Genomic DNA, 24259 nt, shown 5'->3' on the forward strand with positions numbered 1-24259 from the left:
GTTACAGTGCAGGGTGGACTTCCCAAATGCATGATGCAATTTGGAAATAGGATGCTAGGAAAATTTGTGTATCAAACTTAAATTAACATAATTGGGAGTCATTATTATTGCCATATGTTGGAAATACTGTACATATCCCTCCACTGATTAAGCAAATCACTTAATCAAAGTTGTTTTTATATTATCATTGGGGCATTTACTCACATTGTATATGACTTTTACCCTTTATCAAGCTCTACTTTATGTGAAAACTGCCACAAATGCTGTAAAATGGTTCAAATATGTATGCACTTGGCTGAACAACCCAACAGTAAAGTATAAAGCTCATATTGCATGGGTCAAAGGTCATGGTTTGACTTGTGGTCCAAATAACCATAACCCTGAAGTAAAGTTATAGCCCCTACAGTGATCAACTCAATTATCACTAATATACATTAATATCAATTGACCTACAGATGAGTAAATGCCTGTTCATATCTTAAAGATTAGTGTTATGTAAAGTTTGTAGCCACTCGCCGTCCAAATCTTGAAAATATTTTGAGATGGAAAGTTCATGTTTAACTTTTAAACAGTGGTTGACAAGACTATAGCATTTATACAATTAACTGATTGAGTTTCTTCTTGTTTAAACTTTGTAAAATGTGTTTTTACTGCTGAGCAAACCAAGCCATTTTTTTTTCCAGGCGAAACACAAGGTTGGGACATCCGGGTGGCCAAGTGATCAACATGCATACCATATACTGTTGCTCAGTTATTCCCCCCTCCCTCTCCTCTCTCTCCCCTCTCTCACTTCCTGTCACCTCTCACAACTATCCGCTGTTGTTTAGAGCTGAAATAAAACCATAAGAGTCATGTGGTTTAAGTGTCTTCATGTGCGTCTGTCAGGCAGACACATATGAAGGCAGACTTCTTGCCCTTAAATGTGCATAGCTGAACTGAACGGTGCAGAAACTTGAAGTGGTGGTTGCTGCAGGCCGGTTTGTTAGAGTGTGGGATGAACCCTGGGGCCCCTTGCAGCAAAATTCAGGAATGCACGCCGATCTTGGGAAGATTTCTGTGTGAAGACATGATTTATTAGCGTAACAAAGATCGCTCCACTGAGGAGGAGGAGGAGGGAAGAGGGAGAGATACGATTAGAAAATGGGGTTAATAGAAAAAAATTATTACACTTCATTTGACCAATATCACCTTAAAGCTTTTACTCCCTAAAGAAAATCACAGACTATCACACCATGACCATCTGTTTTTAACTATGCACGGCCTGGTTTGTGTTTAGGTGTCTTCATCTTTTTTCCTCTTCTTGGTCATGCTACCTACATGGCTATACAAATTAAAACATAGTAAAATATAAAGTATTACAATTTAAAAGGTCTTTAAACTGGATTTGAACACACAGATTGGAGAATATTGTAGGCCTACTTCAAGTGGTGCAAATGTCTAACATATTTGTGATTAATCAGATTATGTAGATCCAAATGATATGGAGCAACCCTGAGGCCCTGGAGGTTTATATAGTTGCCCCATTGATAATCCAACTTGCTCCATACATTTTTTTGTTAGCTTTTGCAATACTTAAGTCAGACATATAATTCATGTTGGTTGTATTTACAATATGCAATAAAAAGTCCAGATTTACCAGTGTTGACTGTAGACTTCTTTGACTTCTTTTCTTTCTCTTGTTCTTTATATCTTTCTCTCGTAGTTAGTGTCAAGTCTGTACTTGGCAGTAAAAAGCAGGGCATACTCAGCATTCCTAAGGAGTGTCTGAGAGTTAAACTACTCTGACAGGCGGAAGAAGGAAAGAGTAACACACATACGCACACACATAGGGATAAACACGAAGCCTGCAGCCAGCTCCACGCCACGGTAATGATGTGTACATGTATTTACTCTGTGAGTCATTAAAAGACTTCGGAGGATACTTGTCCTTACAGTTCTTAAAAGCAGAGGATGTGGGAAACGCCCGTAACAAGCACAGAAGTACTTATATATGACATCACTTTGCCTGACTCACAGCTGGGATAGTCACCGCATCAAATGCCAGCTTGCCATGAAAAGCGAAACACACCCCGGCTATCAAGAGAGATCCGCATGAAACTGGCCGCCATGTTGGATCATTAGACACATTTCTCACACTGCGCGGTGAATGAAAATTCGAGCCTGAATGGCGAACCACCGGACGCGGTTTCCTTCGCCCCACTCTCTGGCCAATCTAAGACCCGCCCTCTTACCCCCCTCGAGTACAGCCAATCACATTAGAGCGCTGCCTGGAGTGACAGCAACGGTGACCAATCAGAGCGCAGGAAGTTGACAGAAGGGGGCGGAGTCGAGGGCGTGGCTGCGCGGCCCAGGGTGTCGCCGTGGTGGTGGTGGTGGCTCCCTCCCCATTCGAAGGCGACGGCGGCGGTCGTCTACTCTGTATTTCGGTGGTGTTTTAGTTAATCTCTCCAGAGCGAAAACGGCGAAATAGCTCCGCACACCCGGACCGGTGACGGACGGTGAATTTATTTGACACACTTTCTTTTTTTTTTTTTTTCTAACCGTCGAGATTTTTTTTTAACTGCAATTTTTCGGAGCTCTGGAATGACGGAGTGTGCCGAGAATTCGAATTAGCCGTTAGTTTGAAAAGAGAGAGAGAGTGAGTGAGTGAGTGAGTGCAAGAGAGAGAGAGGAGCCATTTTGTCCCGACTGTGTGGGAGAAAAGAAAGAGTGGAAAAGAGGAATCACACGGGAGGAGGAGGAAGATCCTATTTTTTTTTTTGCTTTCTGTCCTCATGCTGTAAGCAGTCGGGCTCGGGATAGGATTTATATACATAAAACTTCTCGGACACGTCACGTCAACGGACAACGTTATTATTCGGGTGGTATTTAGCCGACTAGCTCTCGCACCAAGCTAATCAACAAATCCCAGATTGTTATAACAGTTATTAACAATCAAGAAGAAAAAGAGGAGCGGGGCGGATTGGTCGGACTTCTCCACATAGGCGTGCTAGGTTATTCGTTTTTTTGTTTTGTTTTTTTATTTTTTATATCTTAACACAAGCTGTTTTCCCAATGGCGAAGAAGACGTACGACTTGCTGTTCAAGCTGCTGCTGATCGGAGACTCGGGCGTGGGGAAGACCTGTGTGCTGTTCCGCTTCTCTGACGACGCCTTCAACACAACCTTCATCTCCACCATAGGTAAGAAGGAGAAGGAGACGACCACCACCTGGGGTTGAGGTTGGGTTGGTGGTGGTGGGGGGGCCACATCCTACATTTTGACTAGTTTGTTTGACAGCTGACTTCGCCTTCCCTGCAGCAGGAGGACATATTTGGTTAGCTAGCCCGCTGTGCTAGCTAGCGCTGTGCTATCATCAGCATGCATCGGCTCTGCAGGCCTGCACAGGGTTAGGAGGGTTAGTTAGCTGTGGAGATAGACAGAAGCTAGTTGTTGCTGCTGCTGCTGCAGCAGCTTTACCCCCCCCCCCTTTTTTTTTTGCAAGGAACTGTGACTTGACAAACAAACAAAGCACCGGTGGTGTTATTGTTGGTTAGCTCGTCGGCTATTGCAAGTATAAGTACAACCGGTTTAGGAAGTAGAGGGATTGCTGTCATCATCATCATGACAGTTGTTGACCCAGTGGCTCCTGAGCTAACCAGGCTAACAGCAGCTAACAGCAGTGCAGGGCCGTGCCGGGGTTACACCAGCACTGGAGACTGACATTTACATCCAAATGGCTAGTGTTGCAGTCAAGACCAAGACCAGACCGAGACCAAGACTTTGATGGGGTCGCAGGGCTCCACATTGCTCCTAAATGGAGACATTTTACCCATAAATTTAAGGCAGTGCAAGTAAAATTTTCATCTTGTGCATGTACAACCAGGAAATTTGCCGTTTTTTAACATTGGTCAAATGTTAAAGGGGCAACTCAAAGAATCTGGTATGTGCCATTATAGGTAGCAGGGCCAATGTGTGTGAGGATCATAAATGAAAAGGAAATGTGAATACTTGCTTTGCAAGTCGATTTAAGGCGTGCACTCCTACATTTTCTGCTTGCCTTCCTAAAATTTTAAGTTAGAGGGTCACTGTGATCCTAGTTAAAAGGAGCTCCTAGTCTGGAGCCCTGAGTCGAGACAAAGTCCAAGACTGAGACCAAACCAATGCGAGACCATTTTCAAGAACCCTAACCCTACCCATTACTGTAAGTGCCAGTACTGATCAAAATCATGTGGCTTGATATTTACATTCTTCCTCAGCTTAAAAAGAAAAGATCAAAATCAAAATGTCACAGAGGCAATAAAACACAAGAAGTCACAATGTCAAGATCAGAGAATAAGTGAAATGACAGTATATCAATATACAAGTTTATAACATAAACATTAATAATAAATAAATAGCACAGAAAGACCCTGCTGAGCCCTGAACTACATACAGACAATTGAAAAGTGTTGTAGTCAAGACCACCGAGTCAAGACCAAGACCAAACCAATGCAAGACCATTTTCAAGACTATTACTGTGTTCAGTGCCAACTACTGATAATAATCATGTGGTTTGATATTTACATTATTCCTCAGCTAAATCTATACCATATTTAATTGAGACAAAGTTTGGATTGAACAGACGAACACAGCAGCACAGAACCTGCTGAAGTCTCCTCCCGCTTCTGACTCTGGTGCATCCAAGTTTACAGATGGTTACACAAGCAGATCCTTTTGTAGAACAATTTTTTATTTTATTTTTAAGTTATTGAATTACATTACATAAACCAAAGAGAGTGAGTAAAAGAGAGACATTTGCGATTCAAAAAAGATGTCACTGCAGCTGTGGTCTTGACTGGTCTTGAGAAAAAATCCATAGTCCAGCTTGACGACCAAACACCCAAGTGGTAGAAAACAAATTCCCTTATACATACTGTATACATACATACTTGTATAACTCCCAATGTATCTATATATCCCTATCTCTATAAATTTATAGGCTACATGCACATACCTGCTGATAGAGAGACAGCATCTTTATGTTACCACTCATGGGGCTGTTATAACTTCTGACTGACTGATCCCTATCTGGAACAATTGATTATATCTTTGCATAGAGCTAATGTTTAGTAGAGCTGCAACAATCGGTTAATTAATCAATTAGCAGTCTGAAAGGAAATTACCCAGCAACAGTTATAATAATAGTTGTTGTCGTTAACGGGCAAATTAAAAACCCATTAATGTTGGAAGTTTTTGCCTGGTTTGGCTTCACATCTCTCATGTGCTGAGCTGATGATATAATGAAATATCCTCAAGTTTTAAACCGTTGACAGACAAGTTATGTCACTTTGTGATGTGGGAAGTTTTCATTTCCCCAACAGTTTATGTCTTTCATAACTCAAATGGATACATCTAGAAAACAAGCACCACTTATAGCCTTGAAGTTTTGTTTTTAAAGTCTGAATCTATGATGTAACTGCTAACTATAGTTGATCAGATGATCATAGTGGAGTAAACAACATCCCAATTAATCCATTCATCCATCCATCCATGTAATAGAGGGGAGCAGTAGTCGTATGAATTACCAGAAACCTATCCTGAAAATGCTGACACACAACTACCTCTGATTGATATGCAAATAACTAAAGTAAAATGTGCTTAGTAACTTTCCATGTCTGCTCAGAGAAGAACCATAAACAATTCATCATGGTGCCATCATCAGCCTTTTTCCCCCCCTCCCCAGCTCTGCAGCGCCTCCACGCATGCGTCCAGCATCACGCTCACATGAGTCAAGTGTCAAGCTATGTCAAATCCCTGCACGGCCCAAGTGAAGGCTCCATTTACTCCTGTTGCTTAAGACCCAGTGCTGCTGAGTAATAGTGTAACATTAGACGTGTTTTTGCTGAACCACATGAAGCAGACCGTTTGCAGCGAGCGCACTGGCGTTATTATTATTATAACCTTGATCTCTTGATTGAGCTTTACTTTAAAGCCCAGTTTTGTCCTCCTCCTGACTCCATGCCCAACAACGACGACACACACACATACACACAACCATAATGGGCTGCAGTGTTCCCGCTGGCATCCAGGCTAGATTAGATTTGTTGAGGTACAGCCTTGAACTGTTGCTCCCTTGTAAAAGCTTGCTGTCACATGTAGGTGTTTATGTATTTGTTTATGGTTTTTTTGTGTCTTATGTTTCGGTTTTGCCTGGTTAAGATCCGTCTAATTACACCCAGACAAGCCTTGTTGTTTCTCACACAAACCCCCGGTCATATTCTTCTGTGCTGTGCTGTCAATGTCAAACTTATGAAACGCAACAGAGGTGATTATGGGTATTATTTTACATGACACCCACCACCGTATCAGATTCCTATGTGATGTTGAGATGCAGGGGAGCCGACCGACAGGTTCTTCAGCTTAAAAGACCGGCGGTAGTGACCTTTACTCCTTTTGCAGGGGGTGCGTTCACTGCCATGTCCGACCGGAAGACAAATATTTCAGTGCCTTTGCTAATACAGGTTTGCATTTTTTTTTACGTTACCTTTAGGAAATCTTAACTTCATTGGTTTTGTTTTACTCTAACTTAAAGATATATTTTAGATCAAACTCCAAAAACACCTGTTTCACTCCAGTGAATGATGTGGGTTTACAGGCTGGTGAATGATTAACTTGGTCAGCTGGATGTCACTATTAAAAACATACTTCTTTTTTTTATTTATCCAAAACACAAGCTGAGTTTTTCAATTCAATTTATTGTCACTTTCACGAAAAACCTTTGTTTAACATGGATGTAATAATGTATATTTTAGTTTGCAGTAAGTAAAGGCCTTTACAGTGTGTGCCTTGGTTTTTTATTCTCCGTCAGCGGTGCTGGGGTTAACGAGGATGTGACACCGGCCTCTTGTTTTAATGCAAGTCAGAATAACTTGGAAATCATTACAGACAGGATTATTCATGTCTGTCCTTTGTGTCTCTTACATTAGAGAGCTTCCCTACTCTAACGTTACCTTCTACGTAGATGTGCTTTAAAGAATTAGGAGAGGATTTGATGCACTACTAGTCGATTGGCTTTACAGACAGAGCCGACGGAGAAAACCATTACAGGCCCGTTGATGTAAACGTAGTCACTGTGAAACTTACATTACATATGATCTAATGAGTAACTATAGGGGGGGAAACCCTGATTTAACGTGACTGGAAACGAGGATGATTGCGGTGCTTGAACTGAAACTGTCCACCACAGTCTGTGCTGCCATTTGATTTTAGGAAGTGCTTACTCGCGGTGTTCATACCTTTTTTTTTTAGTTTTAAAAACAAAACAAGTATTTAGATCAGGGGCGTTATAAGCCTGTCCTGTCCTGGTACAGACGACGAGACTTCAGCACAGTTGTCATCCAGTCACAAGCTCCTGTCTCGTTGTGGCTTTGTTCTGCATCTTTGTTCTAGTCAAAGCTGAGCAGCATGCAACGTGTTAAAGTGTAAAAAAAAAAAAAACTGCAGGAAATAATCCATCTCAGACCATGTAATCCAGACTTGCAGTTTTCCTTTATTGTTATCAAGGCAAGTATGTGGGATTATTCTGAAATTGGTGTTTAGATGTTGCCAGACTCTCGTTGAGTTGACGTGCAGCTTCTCCCAGGAAAGTAAAAGAGCTGCTGGGTTTTTAAGGCACCGTGTGTGTGTGTGTTTGCTGTGCTGTGCTGTGCTGGCGTGTGGTAACTTACTCCTCAGTCAGTGCTTTTATATGATTAGTGGGTTCATCTCTGTCTAATGTTTTCTGCTGAAACTCTAGCATATGATTAGTGAGTAGCATATAAAAACGATCAAAGCACAGTTAGATTGATAGGCTAGTGTCATACATTTTTATTTACCGGTATGTATTTTATAACACGAGTCCCTTTTTGAGGTTGGAAACCTTCTGAAGTTGCAAAAAAAAGAAGGGAAAATGACTCGAAGAAGGTTAAAACAAGTTTAAAAACACAAGAAAAGTGTCTTCCCCATCTCCTGTCTGTTTGTTGTTATGGACAGATAGAAGATGAAAGAATGATCTCAAGATGTGACCAAACATAAAACCAGGAATTTGTCAGTACAGAGTCTATATTACCATGTAAAATGTTGATAAACTTCATCGTTTCACACCCAGTTAAGAGACTATTTTCCCCATGAATCAGTTGTTCTTCGCTGCTTTAAATCAGGAGCACACATGGTCTCATGATGCTGCTCAGCCAGTCACTGTCACTTGAGTCGGACAGCTCTTAGTTGTCGTCTATATAACACATATTGTCAAGTATAAAAATGAACACTGTGAGCAGACGACTTGTTTACCGTAGTATTTGTTGTATCTAAACAGTGTTTGTGTAGGAGTTTATTCTGTGGTTTCCACTGTAAAAACCCGACCTGCCATACAACAATAACAGCAGTCACAACACATCCATTCAACACAGTAGCATACAGCTGGATTGGATTGATATCGGCTCAGGTATCGGCTGATTATTTATCAGTTCAGGTATCGGCGAGGGGGAAAAGCCGCGATGGGGACAATATCTAAGAGGAAATGAACTTTGGGAAAGAAAGGACATGTGAAAGAGGAGTGTGTTCTTCCTCTGACACAGTACTCATACCTTTGGAGACACAGATACACAGCTGCTTCTCAAAATACCCCCACTGGAAACCCCCCCCCACCCTCCGCCCCTCTCTTCTCTTCTCTTCCCTCATCTGTGCCTCAACTTCATTTCTAATCCCCTACTCGGACTGCCCCCCCTCCCTCTCTTTCTATCTTTCTCTATTGTACATTAGAGGTTATGCATGCACATATATTTTTATGTATTTATTTCCCTTCACTTAAATGGGAAATCCCATTGAGATCAGACATCTATTGAACAAGGTAGACCTGGTCAAGGTAGCAGCCATGTAACATCAGCCCTTACATGATAATAAACAGGAAAAACTCAGATACTAAGACACAGTTCACACCAGAAACACAATGGCACTCCTCCTCCTCCTTCATTGCATTCTTTATAATACACTTAAAGTCATTCGTAGATATGAATGTTTTTAGTTTTAAGAGCATAAGTTGAGTTTAAGAAGAGCATATGAAGTGTGCTGAATATGCATGATGTTGCAATCTGAAGTATCTTTTTACCACAACACGAATCATGTATTTTGCATCGGAAACTGGCAAAGAAGAGATTCAGTGGGACTTCGTACTTCCTGCAGGATTAAAAGGAAAAGCCGGTCATAAACCAAACGGAACCGAACCAAACCGTGCTCTCTCTCTCTCTCTCTCTCTCTCTCTCTCTCTGTGTTCAAGACTTCCCAGTACGAAGGGAAGTTAGTATTATTATTATTATTATGCTTTTCCACTTGTGACTGTGTGTTGTGTGATTGCACAATGCCCATACTTCAGTGACAGCTTGTCGGTGCAGCTCACCGGGGGGAAAGAAGGCGTCATTCACTTTGTTTTTACTTCTCACTAGGAAACACACTAATATTACGTGATCTCTCCGCTGAGCCTGGTAACTTTTTCAGGGTCATCCCAAGTGTTCATGCCTCTCTGTTGTACGTCAGCGTAGGTAAACTTGGCTTTATCTCACTTTGCCCTCACCTCCTCCCCGTTGTCTCTTTTTCTTTCTATCCAACTGTATCTTTGTTTCCCTCCCTCCCTCTCTCTGGGGTGTGAATAATATTTAGTTAGTCATACTTTGGCATCCGCTTCCTTCATTATTCTATGGCCCTGCCCCACCTAGAGCACAGCTGTTTCTTGGTCTTTTTTAACTAACCACAATTTTTGTGTGACCAGAGCAGAACTGACAGCTCAGTATTTAACAGAAAGACACTGCTTTTCTTTTTCTTTTTTCTTTGCTTTTGTGGGCCAAAAGTGAAAAATGAGATGATTCACTGCTCCCTCGGGTGTTTTCCAAAGTTTTGACAAAGATGATTACTCTGTTTATTTTACCAAAATGTTGCTAAACCATGAAGATTCAGAGTTGAATCGGTCAGGATAACGAACGATGCTCTTCCTTGTCTCTGGAGATTGTACATTTGATATCTTAGGGTTAAGAGCAATTTAGAAAAATGTCACCTTTGAACTTATAAAGAGCATTTTTCATTGTTGGCAGCGTTTTATTGACTAAAAGACCAATAACTTTCTGCAGCCGCAACATAACTTTCTATCCTGTCACAACGTCTTTATCTTTCTTTATGTTTTTAGAGCTGCATTCATTTGTCAAATAAATTAAAAAACTGCCATCACAAGTTTCTAGATATCAAGATGAAGCCTTTAAATGTTTTGTTTTTGTTTCGTCCTCACAAGAAGTCCGTAACCAGAAGATGTTCGGTTTAAAGTGGTTAAAGGCAGAAAATCTTCATATTTGAGCAGCTGGAACCAGCAAAGGTTTTGCATTTTTCCTGTCAACGCGCAGATAAATCGAGCAGATTTGGCCCTGAAATGCTTTTTACGGTTTTGCTTCTTCGGTAAATTATAGTTGTTGTAGCCATGACAGAAATCTGAAGTTTCTCATGTGTTCAGGTGAGTCGAGGTAACCACCACCACCACTACGTAGGTTCAGCGATGGTCCGTAGTTTCTATTCCAGGTCTGAAGTTGTAGCAGTGCAGATGTAAAAAAGCACAAAACGAGTTCAGAAGAAAGAGAAAAGACAGGAGGCCAAGAAAAACCTGGAGGTAATAAAAGCTCCTGGATGAAAGGGAAACATCAGCACACGTTGCTCCGTGTCTTTGTATCCAAAATAATTAAATCCAAAATCCAACGAATACGGAAACTGAAAAATAATCCTGCACAAGTTTCCACTGCTGAAGAGTTGGTTATTTGTTAAAAAAAAATCAAAGACAAACTGTGTTTCCCTCCCACCACCACCACCACTGTGCCCCCTCACTGCACCACTAAACTCTTTAAGGCTTCACCATCACATTTCACTAACACACTTAAAATATACGATCAGGTTTCTCCACCAGCTGCGTCGGAGCTCGGGTTTTTCTTTTTTTTTTTTTTACAGTCGTGACGTTATTGTGCTGAACACAAACACATTCTCAGTTTTCCTGCCTTAACCTGATTTCACTCAGTAACCTGGTTTTGTTTATATATGTGTGTGTATATGTGTGTGTGTGTGTGTGTATGTGCTTATTGTGAGCCAGCTGCTGATCCCACAGCTGTCTGCTGATTGGCTCAAGGTCTGGCCATGACGGTGCAGAATCAGGAAGAGATAATGTTATTGTCTCCCCCCCCCCCTCTCCGTTTGGAAACAATTGTCACTCACTTTCCATTTCCCATTCCTCCTCGCTCTCTTTCCTTTACTTCTCTCTCATTCTCTATTGTTGAAGTCTTAATTTTTTCTTTCCCTACTACGTTTAAAAGTCTTTATTTGTATTGTAGCCCTCCATCGATCCATTGCTTGTACTATATGCCTCTTTTTTAAGATATATATTCTTTGCATATGCTGATGTGTTTGTTTTTTTCTTCCACAGGAATAGACTTCAAGATCAAAACTGTTGAATTACAAGGAAAGAAGATCAAACTACAGATCTGGTGAGTCACTGCAGTCTCTTGTGTGTTTTCTGTAGCTGAAAAATACTTAACTTTTACTTTTTTAATGCGTTTATTTTCACAGCAACAGTGCACATTCATTAATATTACTGTAAAGGTGCCAGTATGAGCGAGGTAGCTACTAGTTTTCAACTAGCAAAACAACAAAACATAACATCCTGTATCCAAATTACATGGTATATCACTAAAATATTATGATTTAAAAGCGCATATGTCATTAAAATAGTTCTATAGGCATACAACCTAGCACATAGCTTGCAGAAGAAGAGCACAGCAGATGCATGGGGACATGTTTCCAACAGGAAACTCTTCACTTTAGGAAAAAAAAGAAAAAAAAAACCTTCTTCTGCCTGCGCCTCGTTACATCATGGTGAAACATCTGTTTGACATACCTCCCCCAAGCCCCAGAAATATGTCAGAACAGGAAATGGTCATGGGTCCGTCAGGAGAGCTGCCACTGCTGCAGGGTCGTCCGTCCTTTCACTGCACAACAGCTGGTCCTTCACCCAGAACTTTAACTTACTTTAGTTGATCTTTTACTTTGGCAAAACACAAATTACCAACATTTTATCACATCAATATTGAACCTGGATTAACAGATTAGAGAAGATTAGAGATACAGGGCTTTTATTATCTGTTAGAGCTGCAACAGTTTGTGTTTTGATGCCAGATATTTGCTAGTTCAAACCTCGAAACAGCCCATGGAGGTATTTTACAGCCACATCTCATTATTTTACAGACAAAACAATTATTTATTTATTGAGAAAATAACCAGCCAACATTGACTGAAGTAAAATCATCTTTACTCAGAGTTCACTAACTTTTTCTTCTCATTGCTGTGACAGATAGACGAAGCAAAAATGTAAAGTTTCAGATCATTGCGTCAAAGACTGAGCTTCCATACATTGTCAGAGAGTTGGTGTTACAGCTTATTGCAGCTGCAGTATGTGTGTGTGTTTGAGTGAGAGAGTACACACTACACACAAGGAAACACTGAATGAACATCAGACAGTCATAGTGCAGATTAGTCACGTTTTTACAGACGTCGTCTCCTAAAAAAACCCACACACAGTTTTGCTGGTCAGCTGTTGCGAGGTCGACTTGACACACAAAAAGTGTAATTGATACAGCAGCGTTTTAATGATAAGGTGTGTCTGTGTGTGTGTGTTTCCTGTGGAGCAGACAGGAGTCTATTCAGTCCCGACTCATCACAGTCACTCAGTGTTATCTAGAAGACGAGACACCTGCACGTCCACACCCACTGTTGTGAGAAGACGCACAAAAGAAGAAAAAAGAAAAAAGATATGCTGACGTTTACTGCAGAACATAGAGTCTCTAAGGTTTATTTAGCGCTGACACATTTAAAATAGGGCTGTTTGAGTTAATGGGATAATAGCAGGTTAATATAAGTACCTGTTAATGCAACATATCTTTTTTAATTAATATTTTTTACATGCGATTCATGCATGTTCTTTAATCTTGAAATAGATTGATCAGTTGCTGGAAACTAACCAGCTCACAGCTGAAGCTAAACCGTCTGTGCTAACATTTATAACTCGGGTTTAGTAAAGTTACATCTGCATAAACACTTAAAAATATAGATATCCTGGCTTTTAAGGTGCCTTTTGACCAAATAAAAAATGTGCAGTGAATCTTTATTAGCTATAGACACTCCATGTGATTATTGCGATTTAATATTTTAATAGATTTACAATTGTTAAAGTCTAAAACACCCTAAAATGAACTAGTTTTTACTTCTCAGATCTGATTGTATGCAGATGTGTTATATGTTTCCTTCTACGACTGAATATCTCTGTGTTGCAGACTGTTTCCTTTTCACTGTGTTTGGACAAACCTAAATAATACATGAGAAAACACTGACAGATGTGAGCCGTGAATGTTTTTCTTTTGTGTTGTCACCTTTCTAAAGCCCAGAAAATCAGACACAGGACATATTAGAAATGAGATAAAATCACATTATTATTGTTGTTGTTGTGGTGGTTGTCGAATGCGAGCTCCTGTTCACTGTCCTGCTCGTCTTTTGACACTAAGTATGAAACAGCGCAGAGACACACGAGTGTATTTTACAAATTTATTGAGTTATAACTTCTCTGCAGCCTTTGTGACTCATGCATATATAAAAACTGTACACAATGTGCATAACAAAATGTAGATAATGCAATAAAAGCATTTGCGAGGGTGCATGTGAAACTCATAATGTATGGTCTGCATCCATCCATCCATCCGTGATTCTGATCCGATGTGAGACTGATAACGTTCGTCCTGATACTGTCCATTAGCCGTCCTCTCTCTGTCCACATCACATTTTCTCCTCTTCCTGTCCGAGTGCATAACGTCTGGATTTAATCTCCATGTATTGCCTCACCGCCCCAGGATGTGCTGCTGCTGCTGCTGCTCCTGCTCACCAGATCGCAGTTTTGAGTGAAATTGTGCTTTTAGCCGGTTTCTCTACGATTGTAGTGAAACGGCCTTGTTTGAGTCGAAGGGTTTGAGTTTCTCATGTGAGGCTGGAGCTCCCGGGCCTCTTCCCCTTCCTCTTCTTCCTCTTCCTGTATCAGCAGTGTTGGATGGATGTTGGTTTCCTCCCACACAGGAAAATGTCACAGTAGAGGTGCAGCTGTGAGAGGGACACAGTGGTTTAGTTGGGTGCAGGTGTTTATCAGTGATATTATAACTTTTATCAGCCTCTGCTGGTGACCAACATTGACATTAGGGGTGGGAATCACCAGAGGCCCTGCCATAGTACCTGTAGTACCATATTATTTAGATATTAAAAATATTGCAATATGCTGCGATATGTTGCGATTGATCACTTTTTTCAACTGCAAATTATGTCGCCAAAATGAAAACTTTGTTAGCATCAGTTTTTTCTCATAATATAAACTTCTTAGTCTGTTCAGATGGATACTTGCCATCTGTTTATCGATGGCGATGCTGTGCTGTATCGACCCCTAATTTACATGGGAGCTGAAATCACTTGTTAAATCATCGCTAGTTCTTCATTTAACAGTATTAGTGTATGTGGGGAAAAAATTGGCACCGTTTCACACTAACAATATCTGCGTGAAATCTTGCAGATGTCCCATGATGCAGTAACATATTGTGGGATATTGAGGTTTTTGTAACTGCAGACTATGTCCTGAAAGAAAGACAACTGTGTCAACATCTGTTTAACCAGTGAGATAAAGTTCCCACCTCATGATGGACATGCTGGTAAAGAAAGATGGACCATAATAATAACGTGGAGCTTGTGTAACTTTATGCTTTGTCTTGTTTTCTCTTGTGTTTTTGAACAAACCGTATCGAGTTTGCAGCTGACGAATGCTTTGATTTTGGATCGATATCAACAATCTGTGTGAGCTAATCCCTGGCACCGATCACACGCTGCATATTCTTTATGGGCAATTTGAGCCGCAGTGCAGCAAAGATCTGAGTTTCCTGAACCGTTTATTGTTTGGGTTCTGGGCTGGAGTTAATACAACAAGAAGAAGAAGAAGAATAAGAAACTGATGGCAAATGTGTGTGTCTCTCTTTGTGTGTGTGTGTTCAGGGACACAGCGGGCCAGGAACGGTTCCACACCATCACCACCTCCTACTACAGAGGAGCCATGGGCATCATGCTGGTCTACGACATCACCAACGCCAAGAGCTTCGAAAACATCAGCAAATGGCTGCGCAACATTGATGAGGTAGAAAATGAAAACACACACACACACACACACACACACACACACACACACACACACACACACACACACACACACACACACACACACACACACACACACACACACACACACACACACACACACACACACACCCGGTCTCTGCAGGCTGAGTGACCATATCTTCATGTGGGTTTTTTTTTTTTTTTGCTCGATACTTTGTCCAAGATCCTTAACAGGATTTCACAAGGCTTGTTCAGAGAGTTAAGAGTTGGCGCTCGCTGCTGTTTGCATCTTTTTTTCTTTTTCTTTTTTATCTTTGGCAAAGCGACAGAGTGACAAATACTTGACGGGAACACGGCCAACGTGGCTAACACCAGTTAGCTGCAGCTGAGACTGTGACTAAATCACATCAGAGGAGCCAGATGTCCACATGCACCTGGCCCGTTGTAGAGTTGTACTGCTGGTACAGTTTTAACTCTTAAACACCATGTAAACAATCATTTATCTCTGTTTATCAGAGATATTTGATATCTGCTAATACAGAAACACAACACCTCTGTTTGAGCCTTTTAAAAATCACATTCAGATTCAGAATTACTTAATTTATCGACGTAGGGAACTTTTTCTTCGTTACAAACTCCTGAATAATAAGAAAAATCAACACAAAGTGAGATATACATAGATAAATAAAATATTATTACTAGAATAAGATAAAATCGAATAAGAATAAATATAAATATGATAATACGGTATGTACATGTACGTTTAGTATCCTCAGTATTACTCAGAGTTAAACAGCTTGATAGCAACGGGCAGGAATGCTTTCCTGTGATGCATTGTGGGTCGCTGAGAGAGGGTTTAACAGGATCTGTGAGGACCAGAGTTCACATTTCCATTCAGTCTTGATGATGGATCCAAAAGGGGGGAAAAAAAAGGTTGTGCCGACCGTTGTTGCAGGCTCCAACAGGTCGGAGCGATTACCAGCACAGACAAGCTGTCTGTAACATATGGTCAGTTAGTTTCGCCGCTGAGCTGCTCCCCCACCACAGGTCCGTGCATCTCTGTGGGTAATTAGGCCTCTGCTTCAGTTTTCTTCCCCTCGCACCTCCCATTGTGTTTAAAGCTGTCGTCTTAGTCCCGATCTAACGCCACGTTTTATTATTATTATTTATTATTATCTTTATTATAATTAAGATCTGTATGTCATTCATATTCTGGGATCTGGTCCAGATCAAACAAACCAGATTAATTACTGTCGCAGTTAAAATCAATAGTCTTTGTTGTATGTATCTTTATTATTCCAGGGTGTGAAGGTGTGTGTGTGTGTGTGTGTGTGTGTGTGTGTGTGTGTGTGTGTGTGTGTGTGTGTGTGTGTGTGTGTGTGTGTGTGTGTGTGTGTGTGTGTGTGTGTGTGTGTGTGTGTGTGTGTGTGTGTGTGTGTGTGTGTGTGTGTGTGTGTGTGTGTGTGTGTGTGTGTGTGTGTGCGCGCCTCTTTCTTGTAGTTTTCTCACCCTTTCTGCTAAAAGAGCCTCAAGTCCGGTTGAGGAAAAGGAAACACTTTGCATTTCCTGCTAACTATGAACTCGACCTTGCCTCATATTGTACACCTCTGTGTGTGTGTGTGTTTATGTATGAGTGAGTGTGTGTGTGGGCTCGTTGTTAACTCCAGAGAATAAGATGCAGGGATTTCTGCTGCTTGGAAAGTACAATACAGTCCTAAATCAGCCTCCTTTTCGGCCCCAACACACTTGAAAACAACATGACATCAACTCATTGTGACCTATATTCCAAGTTTTCATATCTCTTGAGTTTAACACTTTCAAAGTAAAAGACTTTGGATTTTAATGAGAAAATTAATGAAAACTATTACAATTGAATAAACATTTTAGTCATTTTCTTCCAGAAATGGTAAAAAAAAAAACACATTTCCCAATTCAGCTTATGTGAAAACTTGAAGCTGCGCTTTCACACATGATACTAAACTGAGCGTCTTTGGGTTTTAAACTGTGGGTCGATCAGAACAAGACTTTTAAACACAACATTTTGAACTATGGGAAGAGAAATCTGTGTTTTTTTACAGACATTTTCTTCATTTTTAAAAATGTTTTTGTCGATGAAAAGGATTAGTTGATTAATTGAGACAATAATTGGCGTATGAATTGTTTCTTCAGGCCCAAACAAGTCATCTTATTAGAGCGGCAACAATCAATAACTTATATAATCTTTTTTTTTTTACAGCAAAAATGACATTATTCTGAGTGTGAAGTTTGTTGCTGCTGGTCTGTACTAAGTCACCTCTTTCTGCTTTATCTTTTCCCAGCATGCAAATGAGGACGTGGAGAGGATGCTGCTAGGCAACAAGTGTGACATGGAGGACAAGAGGGTCGTACCAAAAGCCAAGGGGGAGCAGGTGAGATGGTGCAGTCCCATGCAGCAGCTATATGCAGCCCTACGTCACCGACGTCCTGCGCGCCGATTGGCTCGGTTTGTTCCTGCTGTGTCGCAGCGGCGTGATGGATTTATAGGCCGGCATATAGGGAAGAAGAGAAAAAAAAAGAAGCTCTGTTCATTAAGTCTCCAGCACTTAATCATGTTTCACTCTCTTGTGTTCACATGACAGCATCACGTACTGAGAGTTTACATAAGAAGACTGTTTACTCTGGACTTATCTAACACTGAGAGAAAACACAGACAGTGAAGAAGAAGTGGGGGGGGGGGAAACAGGACAAAACTACAGCGTTTATTGAAAAATAGATCGGAGATTAGATTTTAGTGTCGTTATGATTAAAAAGAAAGTTTTAATTCTATATTTTGATTTCTGCAACAAGAAAAGCTCTCAAGGTGTTGCTGTAAGAGGAGAATTGATTAATTAAGTCTTATTCTATTCTACAAAGTGTCACAGATGCAGGAACATATGATAGATAGATAGATAGATAGATAGATAGATAGATAGATAGATACAAAGCAAGACACACAATAAGGACTATCACTAAGGAGATAAATAAATCAGCTTGTCTGCGTTTCTCAGTGCTGCGTTCAAAGTCTGTTAAAAATACCGAAGCCACAGTTTGTGTCGCTGCTGCTTTGCCGTTTAAATCTGCGGCCGCCGCCAGTTCAGTCTGATGGGAATCCAGCCGACTGTGACCAGTGTGGTGAGGAGGAATGAGGAGTCTCATGACGCACTGTTGTGTCTTATTTTGACACCAGGAAATGACTCAAAACAAAGTCTCAATGTGCAGAACACACACACACACACAGAGCGGAGAGATGGCTGATCTGGTTTTAAACTGAAGTCTGGTGACAAATCAATCGAACCTCAGTCGATCAGTTAATGAGCAGAAACATAAAGACGTAACTAAAACAAAACATAAAACCAGTGTTGGGCATGTTACTTAAAAAAAAAAAATTAGTTATAGTCACTAGTTATTTTCCACAAGAAGTAACTGAGATACTACGTTACTCCTTCTGACTGGAGCTACTGTGTTGTATATATTGTGATATGGTATTTGTGAGCAACAGGAGGAAAAGGCTCGCACACTGATGAAAAATGGCAATGTCCACCAGAGATTAACGGATGCAACAAAGATTTAATGGTCCATTAAACAAAAAAAAAGGTATTTGTACCATGTTATGCTTTGTTGGGGGTAATATTCGAATATATCCGAACGAATTACGGGTCATTCGATATTCGTTCGAACCTCATTTTTATAAAAACTGACAGCCCTAGTGTGAACTGCGGACTGCAGATGGAAATAAGCTTTAGAGCTAAAATCTGGCATATTTACATATTGTATGTTCATGAATATGCAGTCCCGTTACAAATAAACAAATAAATGAAATGAAATGAATTACCAGTATAAGGGTCAAATTAGTAGCGTCGCAGAGCCTGTCTGTGTGGAGGAATACTGAGTGAGTAGGTTAGTTCCAGATAAATGTCTTTTTTCTGACTAGTTGATGGACTGAAAAAAATACGTTTGAGTGAATATAAAAAAAAAAGAAGAAAAAGTCAAGTCCTCACTCCAATCTAGGTGGCGGTAATGAGCCTAAATAAAAACTGCCAGCAACTGTCATAGCAGACGAAGAAGAGAAGTGATGAGAGTATGTTGGAGTTAGAGGAGCCGTCACGTCACCGCGTGGCTTCTCAGTGAATCACAAAGGCCGTCGACATGTGACATACAGTGGTTGGTGCTTTGTTCTGATGGAAACTGGACAAATGTGTGTGTGTGTTAGTAGGAAAGTAGGTAAATTACAGGTGATTCATGTGATTCACTCAGAGGAGGAGAGGATGTGATCGTGTCTGTTTACATCCTTTATTCATCTACTGTCGACTTGAGGCAGCAGTTGTTTGTATCTCCAGTTTCTGTGGCCAGTGTGTGTTTGTCGAGCTCACACTGACTCAGCTTAAGTAAATTACACTGATTTATCGTCTCTGTGTGCGATCTGTAGTCATTCTCAAGATGTCGTAGTATTGTAACACAAACAGTGCAGCTCCTTTTTAAGGGGAAAAAAAAAATCTGCTTTGTCACTGGAGATGTTTTACTGTCGGGTCAGAAACACAAACCTAATATAATACTACTTGAGCCAGGGAGGAGAAAGAAAGATGGAGGTGTTCAATCAGACGTAGAGACGGGACAGACCCTGAAGTAAAGAGAAATGTCACTACTACTGATCTGAGATGATGTTGTTGTTGTCGGAGGTGGTTGAATCTCTCACACACGGAGACGGTGGTTTCTGAAGTGAGGGGTGAAACCACACAGGAGGGAGTTAGTAAAAGGTTTAAATATCACTTGCTCTCCTTATATGATTGATAATGAATCTGTGTGTGTTTGCCACAGAAGGTTAAAGTGACTCAGAACATGTTAAACCAAAGACACTGAGACACATGTGGTGAAATATTTGGTGTCTGATCAGAGGTGAGAATCACCACAGGCCTCATGGTAACGATATTATCACAGTGTCCTGAAAGGAAAACTTTGATTGACAGATAAAACAGATGTTGGCATTTTTAAAATTCTTGTTAAAGGTTGGGTCTGGAGTTTTGTGTCCAAAAATAAACACTAGACTTATACAAATGAAATCCATCTTAATCATCACCTTTGGGCTTCTAGTCCTGTATGGTGGGGGCTGTGTCTGCAGCGACCTGACCCCTCCCCCTGCCTGTATTCTGGTCTTTTGCTCTGTTTTGTTCAGGTTTTGTTGTGCACGTGGACGTTTCTGGGTGGAGAGCGAGAGAGTCGCAAGAGAGCATAGATATATGGCGAGAGAGTCTGTGTTTTCTCTCAGCCAATGACGGAGCTCAGGTGAAGCTACGTGCAGCAGAGTAGGAGGGCTGGGGCTGTTAGCTGCGCTAGCTATCTCTGATGCTAATGAGTGCTAGCACGTGTCTCTCTCTCTCAGCAGCAGCAGTCAGGACCGCAAAGAAAAAGAAACACAATCTGAGTGAAGCGCTGGATCCGCGGACCGATTCCCGACAACTAAAGCCTCGACTGGTAACAAGTATGAAGACCGTTGTAGTGAGCTAGCTCGATGCTAACTTCGGCTAGTGGTTAGCATCCGCCGCTTCTTCCCAGCTCACCACAACGGCCTAACACCAGAGGCTACCGGTGTGACGGTCAGCTATCGGCCCACAGCTCCAGCTGTTCTTTCGGACTGTATTTCCTTTCCTTTGCTGTCCTGACTGCTGCTGCTGTCTGGGGCAGGAGGCTACACAGTTGAGCCCGAGAGGAGGGGCCGAGTTTCAATGTGTGTTTCAACGAACAAAACTCCAGACTCTACCTTTAAATGGGATCGTTGAGTGCAAAAAACACCCAATTTTTATTTGCAATTGTCAGTATCTGATAAAAGTTCAATACCTGTTGTCAGTGATGTTACGTATTTCTCCCACCTCGTCTGTGTCTGATCCAACATGGCGGTCGATGTGTAGCTGTGGATGAACACCGGACCGGATGAAGTTTAGGGAAAACAAACCCACACGTTTCCATAACTCTCCACCGGCTTCACACTCTACTTCTTCTTAGTTGTTGTTGTTATCAGTGCGTACGGGCGTCATAGTTGAATGTAGTTGATTGTTTTGCAGTGTTTAATAGACCTGAGAGCTTCTGTTTTACACTCTAGTGCTTCAGCTTCACTACAGATTAACATTAACGGACCAGGCCGAACAACACAACACCGGGTTCGGATCAAAAACATTTAATAACTTGGAGCGGTCCGGCAGAGAATGAACGCTCCTGAGTCCAGCTGCATCGGGTCCAGGCTTCTTCCACCTGCAGATCGGACCGGGTCGGGTCTTTGAGAACTCTGGCATGAATGAATGAAGCAGCTTGTAACTGCTCAAACGGGCGATTGCTTGGACTTTATCTCGTCCATCATCTCCTCTTACCGGTGTGGGCGGTGACTGTTTGGTGTCTGCTTTTCAAAGTGAAATAGTTACTGTACCCGCCCGCGTTACTTTAAGTTCCACCCGTTTATTTATAGAAGTTTAATTTTAACCCGTCAGACACATTTTTAATCCGGTTGCAGCCAGGACTCTGCCACTCAGTCAAGCAGCAGAGGTTTTGCATATTTCCTCTTGACTGTGGTGACGTCACCTCGCCTCCTGCTGCTGCACATCGAGTCTGGTCTCCTGTCTCGATGTAATCTCAGGTGTAGCTCCGCCCACTGTTCACTGTTCTGCCCTACAAAGGCAAAGTGCAGTATCTGTAAAAATGCCAAACTGAGAAAAACAGCTTTTTGTGTTTTTCATTGTCAGGTTTAAGCATCAAATTATGAATAACTACCAAGTCTATAATTGATTAGATAAAGGTGGACTGAATTAAATGTATTTTGTAGTTTGTCTTTCTGACCAATTTTTTTACAGTTTTATGGCAGATACTGATACACTTTTGCCTTGGTTTCACTTCACAGTGCTTTTTTGGATGGACAGCAAAATAAAAAGCCCAATAACTCTGGAAATCTTAGCCGTACCAATATCAAATTCTACCAGATTGAAGAGAATATGCCACACTTTTGATTGGTCAAAAAAAAAATTCCCTCTGCCAGGTGCTGCTCTGCCCGGAAACACAGTGAAGAAGAAGAAGAGCAGATGAGTGTTAGATCAGGAGGGGGCGGGGCTTCTTCTTCTTATCCAGCTCCGTTTCACAGCCGACGGGCAAATGACTAGTCAAGTCTGCAGATTTAGCAATCCCAGATTCAGATCTGCTTACTCATACACACACACAGGACCAACTCAAACACACAGTAGCTAGGTGTGTGTGTCTGTGTGTGTGTCTAACGCCACTGACACCTGATCTCCGCTCCACACCGGGGATCAGCTGCTTTATTTTTGGACGGGACCTTCCTCAACTGTTTCCAGTCTGACTCTAACTCCTTCCTCTCCTCTCCTCTCCTCTCCTCTCCTCTCTTCTCTCTCTCTCTTCACAGATCGCGAGGGAGCACGGCATTAGGTTTTTTGAGACGAGCGCCAAGGCCAACGTCAGCATCGAGAAGGCTTTCCTCACGTTAGCAGAAGACATCCTCAGAAAGGTCGGTGTCGCCTTTTTAAAATGTAGAAACGTTGGTTAGTGAACGTCGTCTCTTCCTCACAGCAGCAGGAATCAGTTTATTTTTATTTCAGTTCAACCACAAATATTATTCTAACAGAACAGTCAAATATTCAATAACATCCCTGAACCAGGAATGAGTGCAGTGCAGTGCAAAACCTAAAAAATATTGTGCGGCCATATTTGTCTGCAATTGATGATTGTGTGTTTTTTTTTTTTTTACTGATTAATCATTATCCAAGTTTGATGATTAATAAAATGAGTTTACATTGTTTTATACTGATGTTCATTAACCAGCAGCATCCCAGTCATATAAACATAATAAATACACTAATCCTTATTTGTATTGCAATTTTTCAACATCAAATATTTATTATTTGTTATTATGTCTTTTGTCTTTTTTTAAAATCATATTTTATGGGTTTTTATTTTACTGTACAGCACTTTGGAAACCTTTGTGTTTATTTAAAATTGTGCTTTATAAATAAAGATGGATTGGATTTTACATCAAATGACAAAAACAACCGTTTTAATTGGTGATAAAAGAAAGAAAATAATGATTATAAAGACAACATAAAGAATAAATACTAATCAAATAGAGCAAGAAAGTCGATCTAAAGCTGCTTTTAAAAACTAAGTAACATATAAATTGAGTTTTCTGTAACATCAACCAGGTAATGTTCATATGAGAGCAGCAGGACTGTGTGTGTTTTTATTTTTAATTGAATAAAGATCTAAATAATTGTTGTTGTTCATGTTATTGATCATGTTTGTGTTTGTTTTTCCCCTCAGACGCCTGTAAAAGAGCCCAACAGTGAAAACGTCGACATCAGCAGCGGGGGCGGAGTCACAGGCTGGAAGAGCAAGTGCTGCAGTTGAACAACTCCTCTGTCTCACTCACACTAACGCACACAACCACACACACACACAGACACTCACACAAATACACACACACACTGACGCGCACACACACAAACACACACACTCTCTCTCTCTCTCTAACTGCTAACTCTAACTCTCTCGCCCTCTAACCTGTCTCATGAGTTTTTCTTGCACACTGACACTCTGTCTGTCTCTTTATCAGAATAAAACAATAAACCACTTCACTCGTTTAACTCCCCCTCCACTCCTCCTCCTCCTCCCTCCTTCCTTCCCTACCTCTCCTCCCTCCCTTCCTCCCTCTTCCTCCACCATCATCATCGTCATCATCGCACCATATTCTTCCATCTAATGATCATTTTTATTTCTGATAAAAAGAGAAAATCCAGTCACATTTCTTGTCATTTGTTTTAAAGGTTGTAAAAAAAAAACACAAAAAAAAGAAGAAAGAAAGAAAGAAAGAAAAAGAAAAAAGCGTGAAAAGACAAGCTCATATTTTTAATATTTCCTTTGCCTGAGCTCACCTGGTTGGACACCCCTCACCCCCTTATAACCTCCCCCTCCGCTCCCCCTCCCTCTCCCCCCAACCCACAGCACTCACCAGTCAGAGGAAATAAAAAGAATAAAAA

The 24259-nt window shown here is 41.1% G+C and overlaps 1 protein-coding gene across 1 annotated transcript; it reads left to right on the forward strand.

Annotated features, from left to right (window-relative positions):
- Positions 1–2395: 2395 nt before the first annotated feature.
- On the forward strand, positions 2396–24083 carry rab10 (RAB10, member RAS oncogene family). The gene is made up of 6 exons (XM_084001034.1): positions 2396–3181; positions 11446–11506; positions 15096–15234; positions 17534–17623; positions 22633–22734; positions 23544–24083. Exons 1-6 carry the CDS (start codon positions 3055–3057, stop codon positions 23628–23630), a joined length of 606 nt encoding a protein of 201 aa, XP_083857160.1. The 5' UTR covers positions 2396–3054; the 3' UTR covers positions 23631–24083.
- Positions 24084–24259: the final 176 nt, after the last annotated feature.

Source organism: Trachurus trachurus, assembly GCF_905171665.1.
Source record: "Trachurus trachurus genome assembly, chromosome: 24".
NCBI lineage: Eukaryota > Metazoa > Chordata > Actinopteri > Carangiformes > Carangidae > Trachurus > Trachurus trachurus.